This window comes from Lotus japonicus, chromosome 1, assembly GCF_012489685.1.
Source record: "Lotus japonicus ecotype B-129 chromosome 1, LjGifu_v1.2".
NCBI lineage: Eukaryota > Viridiplantae > Streptophyta > Magnoliopsida > Fabales > Fabaceae > Lotus > Lotus japonicus.
This window is the reverse complement of record NC_080041.1, coordinates 16,128,602-16,149,580: the sequence shown is the minus strand read 5'-3', so window position 1 is coordinate 16,149,580 and position 20,979 is coordinate 16,128,602. Positions and strand designations below refer to the sequence as shown.

The following is a 20,979-nucleotide window of genomic DNA, read 5'->3' as shown; positions in this document are numbered from 1 at the left end:
ATGCTCATGCAATTTTCTGATTGTCTTTTAGGACTGGCTTTGTTTTATTTTCCTTGCTTGGGGTGTCTACTAGGGTGAATCAATGGTGGGAAAGCATTCAATTCCTCACTTCTGCAGTGGTTGTTGTGTGTTGGTTGTTGTGTGTGGAGCAATTTACTTGGTCTGTCTTCTGGTTGGATATGATTCCTTCACTGAGATATGCTTCTTGCCTTCTGCTGTTGTGTCACGGTTTCAAGGTATATCCTTTTTCTTTCCAACTTCATTACTATTGTTCAGTCAATGTAGATAATTGTTTGGGAAAGGGAATTGCAGGAGCAAAACAACAAGCTAGCAAAGGTATAAGTCACATTCCTCATTAACATTTCAATCTAAGTCTTCTAACCAATAAATGATTCAAAATTTATATTTTATTGCATTTAGACTAGACTAAGGAGAAAGCGAAGAAACTAACAGAACATCCACCTACCCAGCTCCCCAGAAAACACTTGCAAATGTTCTTCCACCTCCAACTTATATTCTTCAAAGCTAATGACACCAAAAAGACAATTTCCTTCTCTAACTCACAGGTATCTTGTTTCTCTCTTCTAAGTAAGTATTGTAGACAAGGGACATCTCAGTGTCACTTTTCTTTTCTTAGGGGTTCACTCTTTGTTTATATATGTTTGGGCATGGTTGCTTAGAATACAATGTCTTGCCAACTTTATATGTGGATCCTAATACAAGGACTATGGGGGTGAAGATTTAGTGCTTTGTTAATTTACTATTGAGCTGTTTTTTTTCCTTTCTCATCTCTTCAATTGCCAATGGAGATTGATTTTTGCAACAAACAATTACCTTCTAAGTTTGAGGTCACCATTTTCTATTGTCATGACTGGTGACATTTACTTATGTTTGTTTCCAAACTGTGCTTTTGTAGGAATGCAGGATTTTGAGAACTTATCATGCATAATCTGAATGCTATTGGAAGGTATAACCTGTTCCTCAATGGTAACCTATTAATTATATTTTTATCATTTGCTTAATTTCTTAATGGCATAGTTATGCTAAACTATACTTGGTAGAGAAGTCTAGAAAGATACATAATCAAATATGCTGTTTCAGGTTGCCATTCATTTTTGGATTAGTGGAGTTATTATGCTCTAGCATACATTAGAATTTAAATTCTGTTAGTGCTTATTGTATTTTTAAGCTTTTGATGATATCTTTTTTTAGAAAAATGAGGTTCAGTGAATGATGATATAAAAGTAACATTAGATACCTAGACAAAAACTCTCATGTTTAGGTTAATTATTGATATGTTGAAGTTTAGGAAATGTTGATTCTATATATGGCTGAATGATATGCTGTAATTTAGAAAAATGTTGATCTTAACAAGGGGTATTCAGGGGCTGAAAAAACTGTAATGGACATCACTCAATTATAGCGGTTAAACATAAAAACCGTTGTAAAAAGTAAGCCAAGTACAGCGGTTAAGCTACATAACCGCTGTTGTAGGTGCGTATTTACAACGGTTATTCTGAATAAACCGCTGTAATAAGGAACATTTCAGCGGTTCGAACCGCTGTAGAGTCTTTTACAGCGGCGAGATCTACAGCGGTTCGGAACCGCTGTAAAAGGCCTTTTTTAAGCGCTGTAAAAGGATATTTTTGGTGTAGTGGTACACAAATTGGTAAAATGTCTTCACTATAAGCTAACATTTCATGATGATGATGTTTGCTTCATTCAGGATTCTAATGCTTGCAAAATTTGCACAGCTAGAGCAGATAGATGACTCTATCTTGAACAAAACCTTGGTTCCTCCTTTAACAACTTGTAATTTTGTTTCAGTTTCTGAAAGTTTTGTTAATTCTCAAAGTTTAGCTTGTGCTTTTCATCCTACTGTACACAATTTATGGAACTATAAGCAAACTTCACTTGTACCATTTCATTCATTCAATTGAATCAAGATTACAGTTTCATCAGTTTCTATCTTCTTCTACATTTCTCTCTGCAAGATTTGTTAGTTTCCTTAAAGCTTCAGCCATTTCCTCATTCCCTTGTCTAATATACTCATCAATAAAAGCGTCATATATTTCATAATGCGTTTGATAACCTTTCCCCACTATTTCTGCCTGAAGCTTCAATGCTTCTTCCATCCTTCCCTCAAAACATAACCACTTTACCAAGGCCTCAAAACTCTTTTCCAGGGGATGTAAATAATGTTTACCAACACCATGCTTGAAAAACTCCAGAGCTTCTTTAACCTTGCCCTTATCACAAAGTAAACATAATCATCATTTCATGGGTTATTAGAAATTGGGATGCCTATACTCAACCACAAAAGTTACCTCAAGATTTGAGGTTTGCACTACCCTTATAAAGGCTATCTATGCTCTATCTTTAGTCAATGTGAGACTTCTAACACACTCTCTCACGTCCAGGACTGAACAAACAGAAACGTGGAAACAAATGGATCTAGGATATGCTCTAAGAACAACTCCAATGCCAAATTTTCTTATTTGGTTTCTTACACACAATTTAGCACTATTCCTGCTGGCCCGCACTGACACATCAGACTTAAGGAACTCTTAAGGAACTGAAGCATATTTTGCTCCAAACCATATTTTCTTAAATTATTATTTGAAGGGTCTCACCCGTGTCCCACCATACAATTTAGATTTAAAACTTAATACTAAATCAATACTTTAAGTAAAAATTAATTTAATTAATATTTATACGAATTTAATTTAAAATTAGTTTTACTTAATATTTAAAATAATTAAATTTAAATATCCGCATATTAACTTAAAAATAAAACAAAAAATTACATTGTATTAAATAAATAAAGACGAAAGAAAATACATGACAATGAAAAATAAACAACAATACATTTTAAATGAAATATATAATAACACGTGAAGATTAATTTTCATTATTCTCGTTTTCGAAAAGTTGCCAAATATGCTCCACCAAGTCTGTTTGAAGTTGGTGATGGATTGACCTTTGAAGTTGATGTGCTCTTCTTTCCAACATATTTCTAAAAGCGGGAATATGACCACTTAATACTTCAGCATCCAATATGTCATTATTGACCTGTTCATAAACAAAATTACATCGGTACGTGTTGCGCTCATCTTCAACAATCATGTTATGCAATGTGATGCAAGCATACATTATTAACTTCATGTCATTCGGATGCCAAAAGCGTGATGGACCACGAACAATCACAAACCGAGATTTTTTTTTGAAAGTAGGCCAACCAGTCAGATGGCATTTTGATCAAGAAATCTAAAAATGTGAACAAATATTATCTTTCAACCTACATCAAAGTGGCAAATTTACTAAAGAAACGAAAGCCTGGCCCCATTATTACTATTAATCTGCTGCTCTCATTGACAGGAACAAACATGCTGCCTACCCAATGCCATTGAAATTAGAGATACTCAACCAAACTCAGTCATACCTACAAGCTCCGATAGTCTATCACAGTGACTTCGTCTTCTGGGGCATCCAAATCTTGATAACAATCGCAAACCGAGATTGGAGAACGCCGAATGCACGTTCAACGTCCTTTCTTGCTGCTTCTTGTCTTTTGGCAAAATTTTGCTTTTTTTCTCCTTGTGGCATTGGGATGGTCTTCACAAATGTAGCTCACATGGAATAGATACCGTCGGCTAGATAGTATCCCATGTGATACATTGTTCCATTCACTCTAAAGTTCACCATGGGAGCAATTTCACTCAAAACCTCATTGTCAAAAAAATGCATGCCAAATCCACAAGTCTTGTGATGCCACTGCTTCAAGCATGATTGTGGGCTTTCCATGATCACCTCGGGTGTATTGACCTTACGCAATTGGACAATTCTTTCATTCCCAATGCATACAATCAATAGAACCCAACATACCTGGAAATCCACACACACCTTCTACAAAATTCTTTAAGCACTCAATTGCAGTACTTTTTCACTAATTCGAACGTACTCGTCAACACTGTCAGCAGGTGATCCGTATGCCAACATACGAATAGCGGCAGTGCACTTTTGTAATGGTGGCAGACCTTGTCTTCCAACTACATCAACATACATTAAAAAGTACGGGTTATGAGACCCAAAGACCTCTACAACTCTGAGGAACACATCCTTTCGCATTCAAAACCTTCGTCGGAAAAGCTCTTCCGTGTATATAGGATTTTCAGAGAAGTAGTCCATCCACAATCGATCGTTCCCAGCTTCACGATCTCTCTTCATCACTTTTCGTGTTCACTTGGGCCTAACAATGTTGACATGTTGTTGATAAAACTTCATCTCCCCCTGCATCATATCTTCTATAGTCGTGTCATTAATAAGATCCTCAACAATTTCGTCGTAAATGTCCCAGTCGGGTAAATTGTTTGGATCCATTCTATGACACAATGAGAAAATATTGGTGTAATTTGATAGGAGGAAGACAAGATGAGAGAACGAAAGAACTCTTGAATGTTTAGATGAATGAAATATGACATGTATAAATAAGAGAAACAACAACAGATATACTCCCCTACAACTATATTCCCCAACAGCTATATTCTCCAACGACTATATTCCTCAACGGCTATATTCTCCAATGGTATATTCTCCAATGGCTATATTCTCCAACAGCTATATTCTCCAACAACTATATTCTCCAACAGCTATATTCCCCAACAACTATATTCTCCAACAAGTATTTTCTCAAGTAACAACATTGATGCAGTACACATTAAGAAGTTAGAATATCGAAATTACAACATTGATGCAGTACACATTAAGAAATTCGAATACTGAAATTACAACACTGATGCGGTACACATAAGTAGAAATGCTAAAATTACAACATTGGTACACATTAAGAAACACAACAAGAATTAAGACAATCCTAGTTCACTCATGGCGTATTGACATAGGCGCTGATGGTGGAACGATTGTGGAAACATTTGATATAAAGGATTTTGAAAATTGCCACCGGTGTGAGGAGGTTGGTTTTGAGGGTGACACATATGCTGAGGTTGGCTTTGTGGTTGACACATCTGCGAATGTTGGTTTTGGGGTTGGAACACCAGCATAGGTTGACTTTGCGGGTAAACCATCTGCGCAGGTTGGTTTTGTGGTGGAATCATAGGCGAAGGTTGCAAACCTTAACTTGTAGGAAGTGTTTTATTTTCGAGCAGTTGATAGTATTGCTCAAAAGAATTATTCATTTTGAGAAATTTTTTAATTTTTGGACAAGAGAGAAATTGTGGGAGTAAATGTTGGTGTTTCAAATGGTCTAGTGCACTATATATAATGTATACAAGCTGAAAATTCAAAGGCTGATGCCAAAACGGTCAGAAAACCGGTCAAACCAGTCAATTCACACCCAAATGGGCAGAAAACCGGTTCCACCCGATCAAAACCAGTATGGACCGGTCAATAACGATGTTATGATCGGCTCAGCCGGTCACCCACTATATATTCATCTTTTCCTCTCTCACTCTCCATTCATCACAACCCTAGCTGCTCTTCTTCTTCTTCCTCTTTTCTTCTGAACTCCTTATTCTCTTCCTCTCTCCCTCACCTTCTCCTGACTTCTGGGTTCAAATCCTCTCTCTCTCTCACTTCTTCTTTGTGTCCGCAACTCTTCTTTTCCCACAAATCCGCCCGCAACCAGCCACCCCCGCCACAAACAACCACTATCCGCCCCCAACCGGCCACCACTGCCACCTAACAGCCACAATCCGCCCCAAACTGGCCACCACCGCCACCAAATAGCCACAATCCGCCCCCCCACATCCCTTGTTTCATACGCTCAAAGGCTTGGAGCTTCTAAAGGAGCTTCCTTTTCCATAAAATCCGGCATCCCCATCACTTCCCTTCATCAATTCCACCAGATCGGAGCAAAGGTGCTTCCTTTTCCACTTGATCAGGGGAAAGGAGGTCCCTTTTCGCACATGCATGGCAAGATTGGAGCTTCCATGCTTGTATTTTTTTTCCTATGTAAAAAATTGACATTTATGTTTTATAATATTCAAAAAATTAATAATAATTTTGTTTCCAATTTCATGTCTTCTTCTTCTTCTGTTGTGCATATTTGTGTTATGTGTTGTGTTCAATTTCATCATCTTCTAGCCTTCATCTTCATTCTGTTGTTTTTCCACTGAAACCAGTTGGGTTTTGGTGAGAGAAAATAATAATTTTTAATGCTAAGGAACCAAAAAGCAGAGTTTCTTGTGCAATGAACTCTGCACTGTTGCTAAGGACCCAAAACTGCCAAGTAGGAAAACTCCAACACTGCCACAAAATAAGGAACGTTCCTTAGCAACTCCAGCTGGGCTAAGAAACCAGCGTTAGAGTTGCTCTAATACCATATTAGAAATTGGGAGGCCTATACTCAACCACAAAAGCTAGCTCAAGACTTGATGTTTGCACTACCCTTATAAAAGCTATCTATTCTCTATCTGTAACCAATGTGAGACTTCTAACGAGGGTTAAAGCATCAGGCCTGAAGTTCTGCTAGACATGACCTTATCAAGGAAACATGACAAAAACCCAAAAACTTTTTATTCACTATTAAACAAAACACTGTGTAATAGTCTGGACAACTCTTTGTTCGAGCTATGTCTAGTCACAACCAGGGTTGTCCAAGACCTCCCGGACCGAACTGAACCTGCTAAAATCAAAGTTTTTTTTAGCAAAATCGGTCCGTTCGGGCCGGAAATCAGGTTTCTCGGTGAAAAAAAAAAACGATTCCCTGTGGTTTAGACCGATCGGTTCCGGTTTGAGCGTCGGACCGACCGAACCATATTTAATTAAAAAAAGAGCCCAGACCCATTAACCCTAACCTAATAATATAAATACCCTTATCTCTCCCAAAAAACCCTAGCAGCCCTTGTGCCTCCCAGCCGCCACCACCATTTCTCCCCACCACTTCTCAGCACAGCTCCACCACCCCTTCTCACCACGCCTCCACCACCACTTCTCACCACGCCGTCCATCCACGACCACCACCAGCATCCAAACAGAGACGCGGTGCCTCCATTCTCGAACTTCTCATCGCCGCCACCCACAACTAATTCTAGCCCACAACACCGTGCCCCCTCCTCCTTCTCTTCTCCTTCGTCGCATGCTTCATCGTCCCATGCACAAGGAGAAGTTGGTGGAAGATAAAGCATTGAATGCCAATGAGCTTCACCGCGTCTTGGATCTGCTTGATCTCTCCATACTCCCATCGCATCGATATGCTCCACCACGACATGGAAATCACATGATATCCTCCGATCGCTTCACCGCTGCACTCAGCATGCTTTGATCTGCTCAAAGTCACGTCCTATCCTCCGATCTACTCTACTGAAACTTGGAATGTCAGACGTGTTCGTCGTCTCCTTTGCGCCGCCGCCACTTCTCTCTTCCATAAGGGTAAGCCACCACCACCTTTCCAGATCTAAAAGCTCCATTTTTTTGAGTGTTTGTTAGATGCTAAAATTTTCCATTTTGCCTCTTGGATTTGATTTGAGTTATTCTACATTTTTTGTATTGCAATATGAAAATTTTAGTGAAAAAAATTGCCCCTTCCTCAGCAATTTTTTTTCTGGTGCTTAAATTATCGGTCAGAGCTAACCGACCGGACTAAACCATTGTCCGATAAAACTGAGCCCGAACCAACTGTCGCCGGTGAACAGACGACGGCGGTTCTGAAGGTTTGGTGATTTTCGCCGAATGAAGCCGTTTTTGGCCCTGGACTGGGCGAGACCCCAGGGTCCCTCGCCCAGGAGCGCTGGCCTATTTGGGTGCCGAGGGATGATTCAGAGGCGCTAAGCCCAACTCCCCCAACTATAAATAGGGGAGGAATACCAATTGTAAGGGACTCTGAGCTCATTTGTGAAATAACAAGATTGAAATTCAGTTATTCTCTCTCCAAAGCGGTTACGCTCTCATTCTCCTTAGGAATCTCACATCACGTGCCTTACACCTTGGGTACTATACCTCATCTCAATGTTCATGATGGAACATTTGGCGTCGTCTGTGGGGAACGATAGATTTTGATTCTCGGACTACGTGGATTGCAATTTGGTTTAGCGAAATTCGATTTTCTGTGAGGTTTTCTACGATTTGAAGATTTTTGGTCGAAATCTTGGTTCATCGACGGAGCCTGATGGAATCGTTTCGCCAACGGTGTAGCGAGGAACCGGAGCGGAGCCACGTTTCTTCCCCGCGCACCGCAAGGTTAGATAGACATCGCCATGCGGAGGCACGCCGTGCACTGAGTGGCGACTTAAGACTGCAAAATAAGTGTTTGCAGGAGCAATTGGAATACTATCACCTTAGGCAGTGGAATGAGGAGGAGAAGGAGGCTGAGGCTGCTGCGGGGGTCAAACCATTCTCGGCAGCAGTGCGAGAGGTGACCGTACCGGACGGTATGACAAGCCTCGTGTTGGAGACGTACGACGGACAAACCGATCAGAAAGATCATCTGCTCCGTTTCAATATGAAGATGGTGATGAGCGCGGTTTCGGACGCGGTAAAGTGTAGAATGCTTCTGTCCACATTCCGAGGCGCAGCAACGACCTGGTTTATGGCCCTGCCACAAGGATCCATAAAGAAGTTCCGCGACGAAATTCCTTGGTCAGTTCTCTGCCGGCGAGGTCGAGGATCTGTTTCAGATTCGGCAGGAAGAGCGAGAGACGTTGAAGCAGTACATGTAACAGTACAGCGCCGCGGGCAGCAAGGGCTTATAATGAAGCAGGAGTTCCGTCGAAGCTTGGCCCGACTGGAATACAAGCAGCACCGCCTGGAGCTTGAGAAAAAAGAGTATCGTCATCAATGTAGGTTTATAAGGAGAAATCCTCCGTTTTAAGATGTAACACGAATGATATGAATAAAAAAGAATTTTTGTGAAACCGATCGAAACCGCCTGGTGGACAGCCCTAGTCACAACATGGACCGAAAAAATATTCAAACCAAAGTGCAATATTGTTTTCAAAAGCAAATAAAATAAATGGTACACAATTTGATTGATCATTCACATTACGCGAGTTTTACTTGTTTGTTTCCTCCAGTTTTTAATCGAAAACCTATACGTTATAATTTTTTAACTAAAAAATTTCTTTTGACTACTAATTTTTAACGAGATGTCAATCAAAAGAATAAGAAGAAACGTACAAAAAACAACTTGGTTTGATCCATGAAGAAGTGTGGCGTGGTGGTTGTTAATTATCTCATCGCTTCTATGAGGCCATATGTTTGATTATCGCTCATGAAAATGTAATCTATTTCGTGATTAATCATTTACTGTTTATTATGAGCACTCCAATAAGAGAATTAGTAATTACTGTGAATAGTTGTTTTTGAAGAATAAATGTATTATTAACTTTTTTATAATTAATTTATAGTCAAGGTCAATTAATTTCTGAAGAAAAGTCCATGTGACTAAGTTTTGAATACCAGAAAACTTTGAATGTCATAAGACGAAGAAAAACGCTCTTTTTTAGAAGGAAAAAATAAGAGAAACTTATACAATTGTATCTTCGTTAAGATCCTTGCATTCAGTGACGAATGTAAGCCTTCGTTATCAGCAACCAGCAATTCCCCGTTATATAATATAGTGCCGACTTAGTCAGAAGCTTATCATTTATCATGACTACGAAATTTTTGAACTGGTCATAGACTCATAGCCCACGTGTTGTTACTTGTTCTCTTAGCCAATTACTTGTTCTCTTATAATATATGCTTGGCAACATCATATAACCTTTCTAGTGTTTTGACTTTTCTTGTGTTCTTCCATCAAGTGGGGATTCTTTAATTTTTTCCCTTACTATCAAAATCTTCAGGTTTATAATATTTCAGTTTTCTGAAAAAAAAATTCAAAATCTTCAGGTTAGAATATAGAAATTAAGGGTATATATATCTTTGCTATTCTTGTATACAGTTTGATTATGCAGGACATTTTAGCTAGCTAGCACTTGCGTGGACTTGCTTTTGAAAGGGGTATTCCATTTTGATTGCTGCTAGGCTTTAATTTGGAGTTAGAAGCATAGCATAAGTTCAGGAGAGATATTTAATTAAGATGTCAGGTCGTTTCTGCTTTGGGATCATGTATCTTCCAAAGAGCTGCACATCATGTGAAGTTGTTCTCTGCCTTTTGTTATGCTGTTATTTCCTGTTAGTTGCTGCTCAGACTCAGACTGATCCCACCGAAGGTATTTCTCTCTGCGACATATATTTTCAGTCACTCATCATTTAGACATATCACTTTGTGAAGTCTAGTGTTTTATACAAAACCTTCAAGTAGTATAGTGTAATTTACTTATAAATTAATTTCTCAATTATAACATGTACTTAACTATTTTTATGCATTAATTGTAATAATCCAAGCCGTGATCTACAAACCACTTAATTGGGTTGGTCCTTTAACTAGAAGGGGGCATATGATGTGTAATAATATTTTCATAAGTTATGATGATTTCATTCACATTCACAATGACATGCATGCAGTTGACGCATTGAGAACCATAAAGGAAGGTTTGATTGATATCAATGGAAATTTGAGCAGCTGGAATCATGGAGACCCATGTACATCGAACTGGGCAGGGGTTTGGTGCTCCAATACAACATTATCTGATGGCTATCTACATGTTCAAAAATTGTATGATAATCTGCAACTGTACATTTCTAATTATTTTTAAAATCATGTTAACATGTATAAGCTTCCACTTTTAATTCAAGTGACATTTATTTTTGTCCTTCTTATAATTTATAATGGTTTGGATGGGTTCAAAATATAGTTATTGTGAGCCCAATATATTGAATCCGAAGTTCCGAACCAATATGAAATACATTATAGAAATTAGTACAATAGGTGACTAAGATGTTGATGGTATAATTAACTGCACCATTTATGACATTTTCAACATATTTTGATGAATTTTGAAGAGGTCCATCTAGAGTACGTGCACCATAAAATAATGTAATATTCTTGTGCCACTATTTTAGTTAGGAATTAGCTATCAATTTAGTAGTTTATATTGGAGTTGTCTAAATGATTTATGAGAAAGTTTGAGTTAAATAACCTATCATCTGATCATATTGAAAATAAGTGGGTTAGAATTTCTATATTTTATTTATAAAAAATTATGTTGGTCCATTATGTTATAAGTTAGTAACCTACATGAGTCATTTAGACAAACCGTTCATAGTTTATAGGTAAATAATTCGCACTAGTTGTTAATAAATAAAAAACAGTTTTGCTATCAGTTTAGCAACCAACAATTATATATTCACATCTCATTTCTTATACACTTCATTTCCACCTAATTTTATTTCTATTTCTTTCCTTTTATTATTTATCACATCTTATATTTTCCCTCTTTTACTTTTTCTTTTCTTCCCATCTCTCTCCTGCTCCATCTCTTTCCACCGCATATTTGAAGTGTGAACAACAACCTAATTTGGGGCTGATTTTTTCAAATTAATCACTAACTCGTCACTCTATAGTGAATTTCTAGTAATCATCTATCTAATTTATCAATTATGTTTTAATTCCAAAATTAATATTAATTAACGCATAGGGAATTATCTATTTGAGGTTCCTATCTTTGTAGAGGTGTTAGAGCCTCTAGGTCCTCAAATGCGGGTTATGCTGAAGGATATTTTACTAGATTTAAAAAGGTATGGCTTCTTGGGAATGTTTTGGGTCTTGAGTACTCAGACATCGATCTCCAAACTATTCGCTTTGGAGGAAGAACTTGGGGGCATGTTCTCTTCTTAGTGTCTTAATGAGTTGTTTTGCTTGCTAGTTTCTTGGCTTTGAGAGCATTCTTTTTGTGCAGTTTTATAAGTTATTTTTGTGTTGTAGTCTGTTTCGGGCATTGCTTTGGGGGATTTTGTTCTTCTTTGTAAAGGTTTTAGGCCCCTCTTTTTATTTGGTTTGCCTCCCTTTCTTGTCCCTTATTTGGGTCTCAAATTTTTTCATAATGATATAAAATCATTTTACTTAAAAATAAATTAATAGATCATTGTCAAGTTGCTATTAATTAAAGCAGACATGTGGGGCTTTAGATTAGTCTTTTCTTGATTGTATTTTGACACATTTTGTTGAAAACTACCTTCTCTGTTTGTAGGCAACTATCGAATATGAATTTATCCGGAACTTTGGCACCAGATATTGGTAGCTTATCTCGTCTCGAAATATTGTAAGACTGTAATTACATCCATATTTCTAATGCATAAATATATACATATATGTGTGTTTGAAAATTTCAATTTCACTGTTTCTAGATCCACTTTTGCTTAAAAATACCGTAAATTTGATTGATTTGAATACATCTTCTTCATCTGAATGCATTTTTTTATATATATTTTCTAAAGGAGCTTTATGTGGAACAATGTAAGTGGGAGTATACCCAAGGAAATTGGCAATATCAAAACTTTAAAACTCTTGTAAGTTCACTCATCCCTTTTCCCACATTTGTATATTCTCAAATTCAGTATATTTTCACTTATAAAAAATGATTTAATTTATTTGTTTTATCGGTTAGTGTTGAGATATCAAGTGTGAGTAAAGAAGTTCCACATTTGAAGATTAGGGGAGTAATGAACACTTTATAAATGAGAACAACCATACACCTAATGCCTTAAGGTTTTGGGTGAAAGTTGTGGTGTCCATCCACTTTTAATTTGATATTGGTAGCCCAATGTGGAGATCCCGGAGTTTTATCCTCTCGCGGCTCAACAGTGGTATCAGAGCCGATGGTTAGTGCGATCATCATGAATGCTTATTGTGTCGAAAGTCTTCCTAGCAATAGTGGCTAGGCGACGCGTCCCGTTGATGGAGATTCAACAACGGTGCAAGTATTTAGAGGTTTCCGCTTGAGATGGACTCGCACTTGCGGGGGATATTGTTGGAATGTCAAGTGTGAGTAAAGAAGTCTCACATTGGAAGATTAGGGGAGTAATGAACACTTTATAAGTGAGATGACTCATAGACCTAATACCTTAAGGTTTTGGGGAAAAATTGTGGTGTCCAATCCACTTATAATTTGCTCTTGTTAGCCCAGTGTGGAGATTCCAGGAGTTTTATCCACTTGCGACCCAACATTTAGTAATTGATAGTCCTATATTATGCACATATTAATTATAATTATAACTTACTTTACTAAAAAACATATTAACTATTAATTAATTATAACAACAAACTTGTCATTGTTTCAAATCACAATGATGTTCATAGATATATAATATGTTGATTTAGTGATAAATAAACTAGATTTTAATAATGACGAGAATATAAGTCTGAATTTTGAGTAGTTATTTGTTGGGAAGAATAATTACAACTTTCCGAATGAGTGCCAATATCATGTTAAGAATAAAAAAACTATATGATGTTCTAAATATATTGAAGTTAAATAGTTGTTTTGATATAATGAAAAAGTTTAAATGATTGGAGAAATGAATTACGAGTATTTAAACATGAAGAGCCACACTGTTTCTGGTTTCTTTCTTAAGAAACAATTTTTTTTTCAGGCTCTTGAATGGAAACAAATTGACAGGTCAGTTGCCAGAAGAGCTTGGATATCTTCCAGCCCTGGACCGAATACAAATCGATCAAAATAATATCACAGGATCTATACCTTTATCATTTGCAAACTTGACCAACTCACAACACTTGTAAGGTCATTTATGACGATTGATGCAATTTTTAATATTTATTGGATTTTTTACACTATCATTGTTATATAATGTTTCATATTTTTTTTAATGGAGCAGTCACATGAATAACAATTCACTTAGTGGGCAAATCCCACCACAACTTTCTCGCTTAGGAAGCCTTCTTCACCTGTAAGTTAATCAATAATAAAAATATCAATCACATCATTGGAGCTATTACCATTAATATATTTTAAATTATGAGTTTTATTAATCCTTCAATTGACATTTATCTGTTGACATGACGTACATGTGTGTATGCAGTCTTCTTGACAATAACAATTTTACAGGATATCTCCCCTCTGAGCTCTCTGAGATGCCGAGCTTAAAAATACTGTATGGTTTGTTATTCTTTTATTTTATGTGTGATTTTCTATAATTAAGCTGGAATATTGCATTGGGCTACAAAACGTTTGGCTAACCACATTCCAGTCGCCAATGCCTTACATGTGCTCCTTGTAAGCTACCACGCCAACTATAATGCCATGTGGAGCACATGCACTGAGATTGCTGACCGGAAGTTGTTAGCCACATAAGCATTTCACAGTTCCCACTAATAGTATAGACTGATTGAGATTTCATCAAAACTGATAATTTTTTTACAATAAACAAAAGAAATTTCATCTTATATTAATATTAATGAGATTAAAAACCTATTTAACTTTTATATGGAATGTACATGTACACTTATTAATAAAATATGGGGTTCGACAATCAACAATATGAAGATTGATAACATTACAAAGAAATGGTAACAATGGAAAAAACATTGTGGAGATTGCAAGAAGTGACATCTTAGAGTTGAAAAACAATGAATGAATTCCTTGCTAATGGTATCACTATCATATATCATAAATTGAACCACATAAGATACTAGAAGTTGATATTTTATCATTGTGGAGATTTAATATTTTTTATGTTTGCTATGTTTACAATATTAAGTGATTAAAGTTATTCTTCTTGCTTGATAAATATCAAAGTATTTATTGGAACTTCCTCTTGCAGCCAACTTGATAACAATAACTTTGGTGGAAATGGAATTCCAGATTCTTATGGGAACATGTCAAAATTATTAAAACTGTAAGTGCATTTTATGATCTCATGTCTTAAATTACATTAACAAATACAAAATGAATTTGAGGTTCTAGAGTCTTTATTAACTTTAATGTGTTGATAATTTATCGTAAAAAATGAACTTCAATGAGAGGTCAAATGTCTGCCCATTATTTAGCTCAAGTTGCTCATTAATTTTCCTTTTGGTTCTCATTTGATTAGCTCCCCTTTGGGAGAGTGTAATAAGTTGATTCATCAAGATATTTTAGAAGTGGTGTCCTCTAATGCTATTTTGATTCCTGGTTAGCTTGTGCTTTTCGGGGATTAGCCCCGCCATTTAAAAAAAAGACAAAAATTATGACATGGCACGTGAAAAAAATATAAAAAATATAAGTCAATGAATATCCAAACCTTGTAAAACATTTTTTTTTGTTGAGAATTCAAGTACAGAATTGGAGTCCCACATTGGTTAAGTATGTGTGAGGATGAAACTTTATAAGAGATGAGACCCATAAACCTAATGTCTTAAGGTTTTGGGTTAAGATGTGGCATCTATATCTCTTGATGTCTTACTCCTCGGCCCATGGGCTCCCATGTCTCCCCCAACAATTTTACCCCTATATTTATGTAGTCTATGTACGAACCTTCGACAAAAAAAAATGTAGTCTATGTGGGATTTTAACAAGATTTGCTACCTAAATGTTGTCACTATTGCCTTGGTTCTACCAGGAGCCTTAGAAAATGCAATTTGAAAGGACCAATTCCTAATTTAAGCAGGATACCACACCTTGGCTATCTGTAAGTTCAATTACCTTATGTCTTATTAACTTAATTTTTGTATTGATTTATTAGATTGCTTATCAAGATAAGTGGTTGCACCTAAGAAATTGTTGTTGCATACCTACACTATTGAAGTATAGTCTAAGATTGCTTGTAACTTTTTTTACTGACTATTATTTCTATATATTCCAGCGACCTCAGTTTCAATGAATTGAATGAATCAATTCCTACCGATAAGCTTTCTGAAAATATCACAACAATGTAAGAACCTTTAATTTATTTTTCAGATATGATTTATTGGTGTTGCATGCATTCAAATATTAAAATTTCCTATGTGGATATTTTCCTTTGCTCAAAATATAATAATTTTGATGGAATTCGTAAAATTTTATCATTTAACCTTTGGAATGTTCACAGAGATTTATCAAACAACAAGCTTACTGGAAAGATTCCATCAAACTTTTCTAGTCTTCCTCTTCTTCAAAAGCTGTGAGTTGTCTTTTATTTCATGTTTTCTTCTTCTTTGTGAAGTTGTACTTATTAAGTTTAATAAATGTCAAACACCTTGTTTTTCTTACTTAATGTTTTATTATTTCTTTATTTTACAAATCATGACAGGTCGATTGCAAATAATTCATTGAGCGGCAATGTTCCTTCAAACATTTGGCAAAACAAGACTTTAAATGGAACAGAAGTACTTCACTTGTAAGACAAAAAATGATACTCACATAATTTGTCTCATGTGGACTTTAAACGTATCATATTTTCATATGGTTGCTGAACAAGGTGCATTAAATGATAGTATGTGTCACACTCTGCAAATGGTCAATTTATTCTTTTAATCATCTTGTATTCTATGTGTTTTATTATACCTATTTTTGTATTTCCTTATGAATATATGCTGTAATAGAATTCTGTTTTGATTTACTTAGTTTGAGTTTATAATTTTGCAGGGACATGGAAAATAATCAATTTACAAGCATATCAAGTACAAATCTTCCTCCAAATGTCACACTCTTGTATGCTCCTAAACTCATTTTGTTGTTTACATTGCAATCATGGTTGTCGGATTAGAGAGTTCCACCTTTTTCTCTATGTTATTATGCTTATGACATAGATCAAAACTTGTTCATCATTGCCTTCAACATAAGTTTCTCTTTTATGGATAACTTGTAACATTATCTTTTGAAAATAACCATTTTCAGGCTTAAGGGAAATCCTTTATGCTCAAACAACAACACCTTAGTTGAGTTTTGTGGATCTGGAAATGACAATAACATTAATGGTAACTTCAATGTTGTCTGTCCCAGCCAACCATGTCCTCCTCCTTATGAATACAATGCAGAGTGTGTTTGTGCAGTCCCATTGCTTGTTGAATATCGATTGAAAAGTCCAGGGTTTTCAGATTTTCGTACATATGTGGAACCATTCAAGAGCTTATTGACAGATAGTCTTAATATACAAAATGACCAGTTGTACATCCATAGTTTCACATGGGAAAAAGGGCCTCGATTGAGAATACACTTGAAGCTCTTTCCTGCAAATGATGCTGGTAATGGAAGCTCTTATCTTTTTAATACAAGTGAGGTCATTCGGATCAGAAACATGTTCAGAGAATGGAGAATGCATGAGAGTGACCTTTTTGGGCCTTATGAACTTCTAGAGTTCATCCTCTTGGATCCTTACAATGATGGTAAGTCCCACAAACATACAATATGCTAGAATGTTTGGTTAAAGTTACAAAGTGTTAAGGATATATCATGAGCTAGCTTAGCTTTTGGGATAAAGCTAAGTTAACAAAAATCATAGAATGGTATTAAAAGGCTGTCTCTCGTCCTTGAAACTTCACACTCTAGAAGTCAGCGTGAGGGGTGTGAGTCAATATCACACATTAACTAGAGATATGTCTCAGATGTAAGTTACAAATATAATATAAAATCATTCAGGAGAATCCTTTACCCAATAGGTTACGCTTTTGATATAATTGATTGTTGACAACGGCTAAGTATGTCTTTATAAAATTTAGATCAATCCTCATATTTGAGCAAGATAGAATTAGGCTTAATCTGAATTGAAAGAGAATTATTTGTATAAAAGCTTTATGCATATTGAGCTAGTGGTTCTCTAATTGTGTAAATACTGGTATAATTCATGTTCCACATTTCAAAGTTGAGTAAATTTTCTTTATTTCTCTTACTTTATATATGATATGTGATTGCTCTCATACTTCCCATTATTGGCATAGTGACTACCACATCATCAAGTTCTGGTATAAGCAAAGGTGCACTAGCTGGAATAGTCTTGGGTGCAATTGCTTGTTCAGTTATAGTATCCTCAATTGTTACCATTCTGATATTAAGAATACGCTTGAAAGACAATAACACATTTTCCAGAAGGCGTAATGGTGAGTACCTTATTATTTTTATGTTTTACCTGTTTTTATAGTGCTATATCTTTGTCATTGTGGTTTAGAAGTCATTGCACTAAATATTATTTAGTCTAGACTATATTATAAACCAATTTACCAACCATATCATATTGATTAATTTTAGATGATACATTTTAAAATAAACTTATTTTTTTTCACAGCATCAAGGATTTCAATACAAATTAATGGTGTAAGATCATTCACTTATAAAGAGATGGCCTTGGCTACCAACACTTTCAGCAAAACTAATGAAATTGGAGAAGGAGGATATGGGAAAGTTTATAAAGGTGTTCTTCATGATGGAATTGTGGTTGCCATAAAACGAGCACAAGAAGGTTCATTACAAGGTGAAAGGGAGTTCCTTACGGAAATAAAAATCCTATCAAGGCTACATCATCGGAACCTTGTGTCCTTGATTGGATACTGTGATGAAAATGGTGAACAGGTACCTGTTGTTCTAAAATTATTCAAAATATAATTTTTTTAGTAATTTTTCAATTAGTTTTCACTCTTAAATTTTTTTTTTGTAGTTTTTTAATTTCCAAGTCTTGTTTGGTTAGTACATGTTTGAATAAACCACACTTGCTTTGAAATTGTGCATTTTCAAAAGCTAGTGTGATTAGCGTGAGAGCGCATCCCTGGTATTTGCGTCGTTGTGCTTGAACTTTGAAGACTCTCATCTATATGAATAATTCAATGTGCTCATCGGCGGCTAACCCTTCGAATTAAAGAATTCATAATGAATCAAATCTCCCAAATAGGATTTGATTCATTTAGTCGATTTGGAAACAAACGAAAGTGTCTCATGTTAGACTTTACGAGGACATGATTTCTACTTAAAAAATTGAAATTTGATTAGAACCATTATTGGAATATTACATTAAAAAGAGAAAGTAAATGTATAAAAAATTCACCTACATAATTTTATATATTGTCATTCAGGAAAGAAGGGCTATTTTGAGATTTAATTTTGACAATTTTTTCATGAGCATGAATTCAATTTCATTTTCTTTTACTTTTGTTCTCCCTAACTCTTATCAAAATATTTTGTTTTTAATTCTCCCTTAAATCTTTAATCTTTCTATGAATAGTTCATTTTTCTCCATCTACTTTGTGCTTGCAGATGCTAGTATATGAATTTATGCCAAATGGAACTTTAAGGGATCACCTTTCTGGTACATCTTATTCTCTTATCATCTAATTTTCTATGTCGTTAATTGACTTCTTGGTCTCCAATTGCATTAATTTCACTGACCCCATACTTATACTCCTCATATGTTTTTCTTAGTTTTTTCTTTCCAATTTAAAGTGAAAAGAAACTTTCTATATTAACTCTTTTGAATGTATACTTGATGTTTTATGACAGCTTATTCAAAAGAACCTCTTAGTTTTGCACTGAGATTGAAGATTGCTTTAGGGTCAGCTAAAGGTCTTGTTTATCTACACACAGAAGCTGATCCTCCAATATTCCACAGAGATGTGAAGGCCACCAATATATTATTGAATTCTAAATTCATAGCTAAAGTTGCTGATTTTGGACTTTCAAGACTTGCCCCAGTTCCAGATATTGAAGGCAATTTGCCTAGCCATGTATCTACAGTGGTAAAAGGGACCCCGGTAAGGCTTTGCTAAATGGATTTATAGTTTAAGCTTATTTTTTCTCGAAATTATTTTACTCAATTGTACAAGGATTTTCAAACATGCTATTAATTTTGAAAACTGAGCATGTTTGCACTAAGGATAAGATCTGAAAAAATGCATTACACTTCTTATTTCAAATATATAAACAATTTAATGGAACTTAATATTTTATGATGACAAAGTTCATTTGCCTATTCAATTATTAGATCTCTTTATGGTTTGTTCACTATTTTGATAAAACAGGGCTACCTTGATCCAGAGTACTTCTTAACTCATAAGTTGACCGATAAGAGTGATGTTTATAGTCTTGGTGTTGTATTTTTGGAACTTATGACTGGGAGGCAACCAATCATCCATGGTGAAAATATTATTAGACAGGTAAGTATTGGTTTCTCTTCCTAAAAATGTTAGTGATACTTCACCATTCTCTAAGATATGAATACAATACATTGCTTGACACTTTTTTAGGTTAACATGGCACACCAATCTGGTCGAATATTTGCAGTCATTGATGAACGTATGGGATCATATCCTATTGAGTATGTGGAGAAGTTTTTTATGTTGGCCTTAAATTGTTGCAAAGATGCCCCAAATGATCGACCTAACATGGTAGAAGTGGTTAGAGAGCTCGAAAAAATTTGGTGTATGATGCCTGAGTCTAATGGGAAGGAAGTTGAATACCCTACAAGTGATTTCGAAACAATATGCAGTTCACAACCTTCATCTTCTGTAAAGTACTCTTCTTTCATTTCAGATGTATCAGGTAGTGACCTTGTTAGCGGAGCTATACCAATCAACAAACCAAGATAAAAGTTGAAGATTAGACTTAGCAGACATATTTGATCTAATATGAGAATGCTAGTGCCTGCAGTTAAATTGAATAATGAATTAGTATTGGTAATTTTCATTTGTTTTTATGATTGATTCTTTTTATACTACCTGTTGTAGTTAAATGGCAGAGCATTGACTTATAATACATCGATTTTGTACATCATCGCAATGTAGATTTCTTTTTCATTTCTTTCTGAGAAGATTAAGTTTTCTTAGCTGGTTTGACTTCATTGTGAATGCTACTTTCTAGCAGGGAATCTTGAGAATTCTCTGATTCATTAGTTCCATGCATGATGGCATGTTTTGGCTTCTTTGCCTTGTGTGATTCTTCTGATTCATTAAGTCTTTTGGCTGCACATGTTTTTCCTTCTCCCTTCAAAGTATTCTGATTCGCTGATTCCTTAGTTTCATGTACAATGGCCTGTTTCGGTTTCTTTGACTTGTTTGATTCTGATTTGGCATTACTTTACTTGCAGCTTTTTTCCCTTTTGTTGCTTTAGTTGCTCTCGTTGCTCCTTCTTCTTCCAAAGTATCCTCCTCTTTATCTTCAACTGATTGTGGAAATGCTCTAC

The 20,979-nt window shown here is 35.7% G+C and overlaps 1 protein-coding gene across 2 annotated transcripts; it reads left to right on the top strand.

Moving 5' to 3' along the window:
- The first annotated feature begins 9,801 nt into the window (after nt 1-9,801).
- Nucleotides 9,802-20,718, top strand: LOC130733850 (probable LRR receptor-like serine/threonine-protein kinase At1g06840). Of its 2 annotated transcripts, XM_057586129.1 has the most exons (20): nt 9,802-10,169; nt 10,465-10,615; nt 12,090-12,161; nt 12,337-12,408; nt 13,492-13,635; nt 13,735-13,806; nt 13,939-14,010; nt 14,680-14,754; nt 15,457-15,525; nt 15,700-15,768; nt 15,925-15,996; nt 16,126-16,212; nt 16,461-16,526; nt 16,713-17,200; nt 17,753-17,911; nt 18,097-18,380; nt 19,059-19,110; nt 19,302-19,552; nt 19,820-19,954; nt 20,045-20,718. In XM_057586129.1, the coding sequence occupies exons 1-20, from the start codon at nt 10,037-10,039 to the stop codon at nt 20,384-20,386; spliced, it is 2,865 nt and encodes a 954-aa protein (XP_057442112.1). In that variant the 5' UTR covers nt 9,802-10,036; the 3' UTR covers nt 20,387-20,718. The 2 variants fall into 2 exon arrangements, with proteins under 2 accessions (XP_057442112.1, XP_057442113.1); XM_057586130.1 differs by lacking the exons at nt 9,802-10,169; nt 10,465-10,615; nt 12,090-12,161; nt 12,337-12,408 and having other exon boundaries at nt 13,503-13,640.
- The last annotated feature ends 261 nt before the right edge of the window (nt 20,719-20,979 follow it).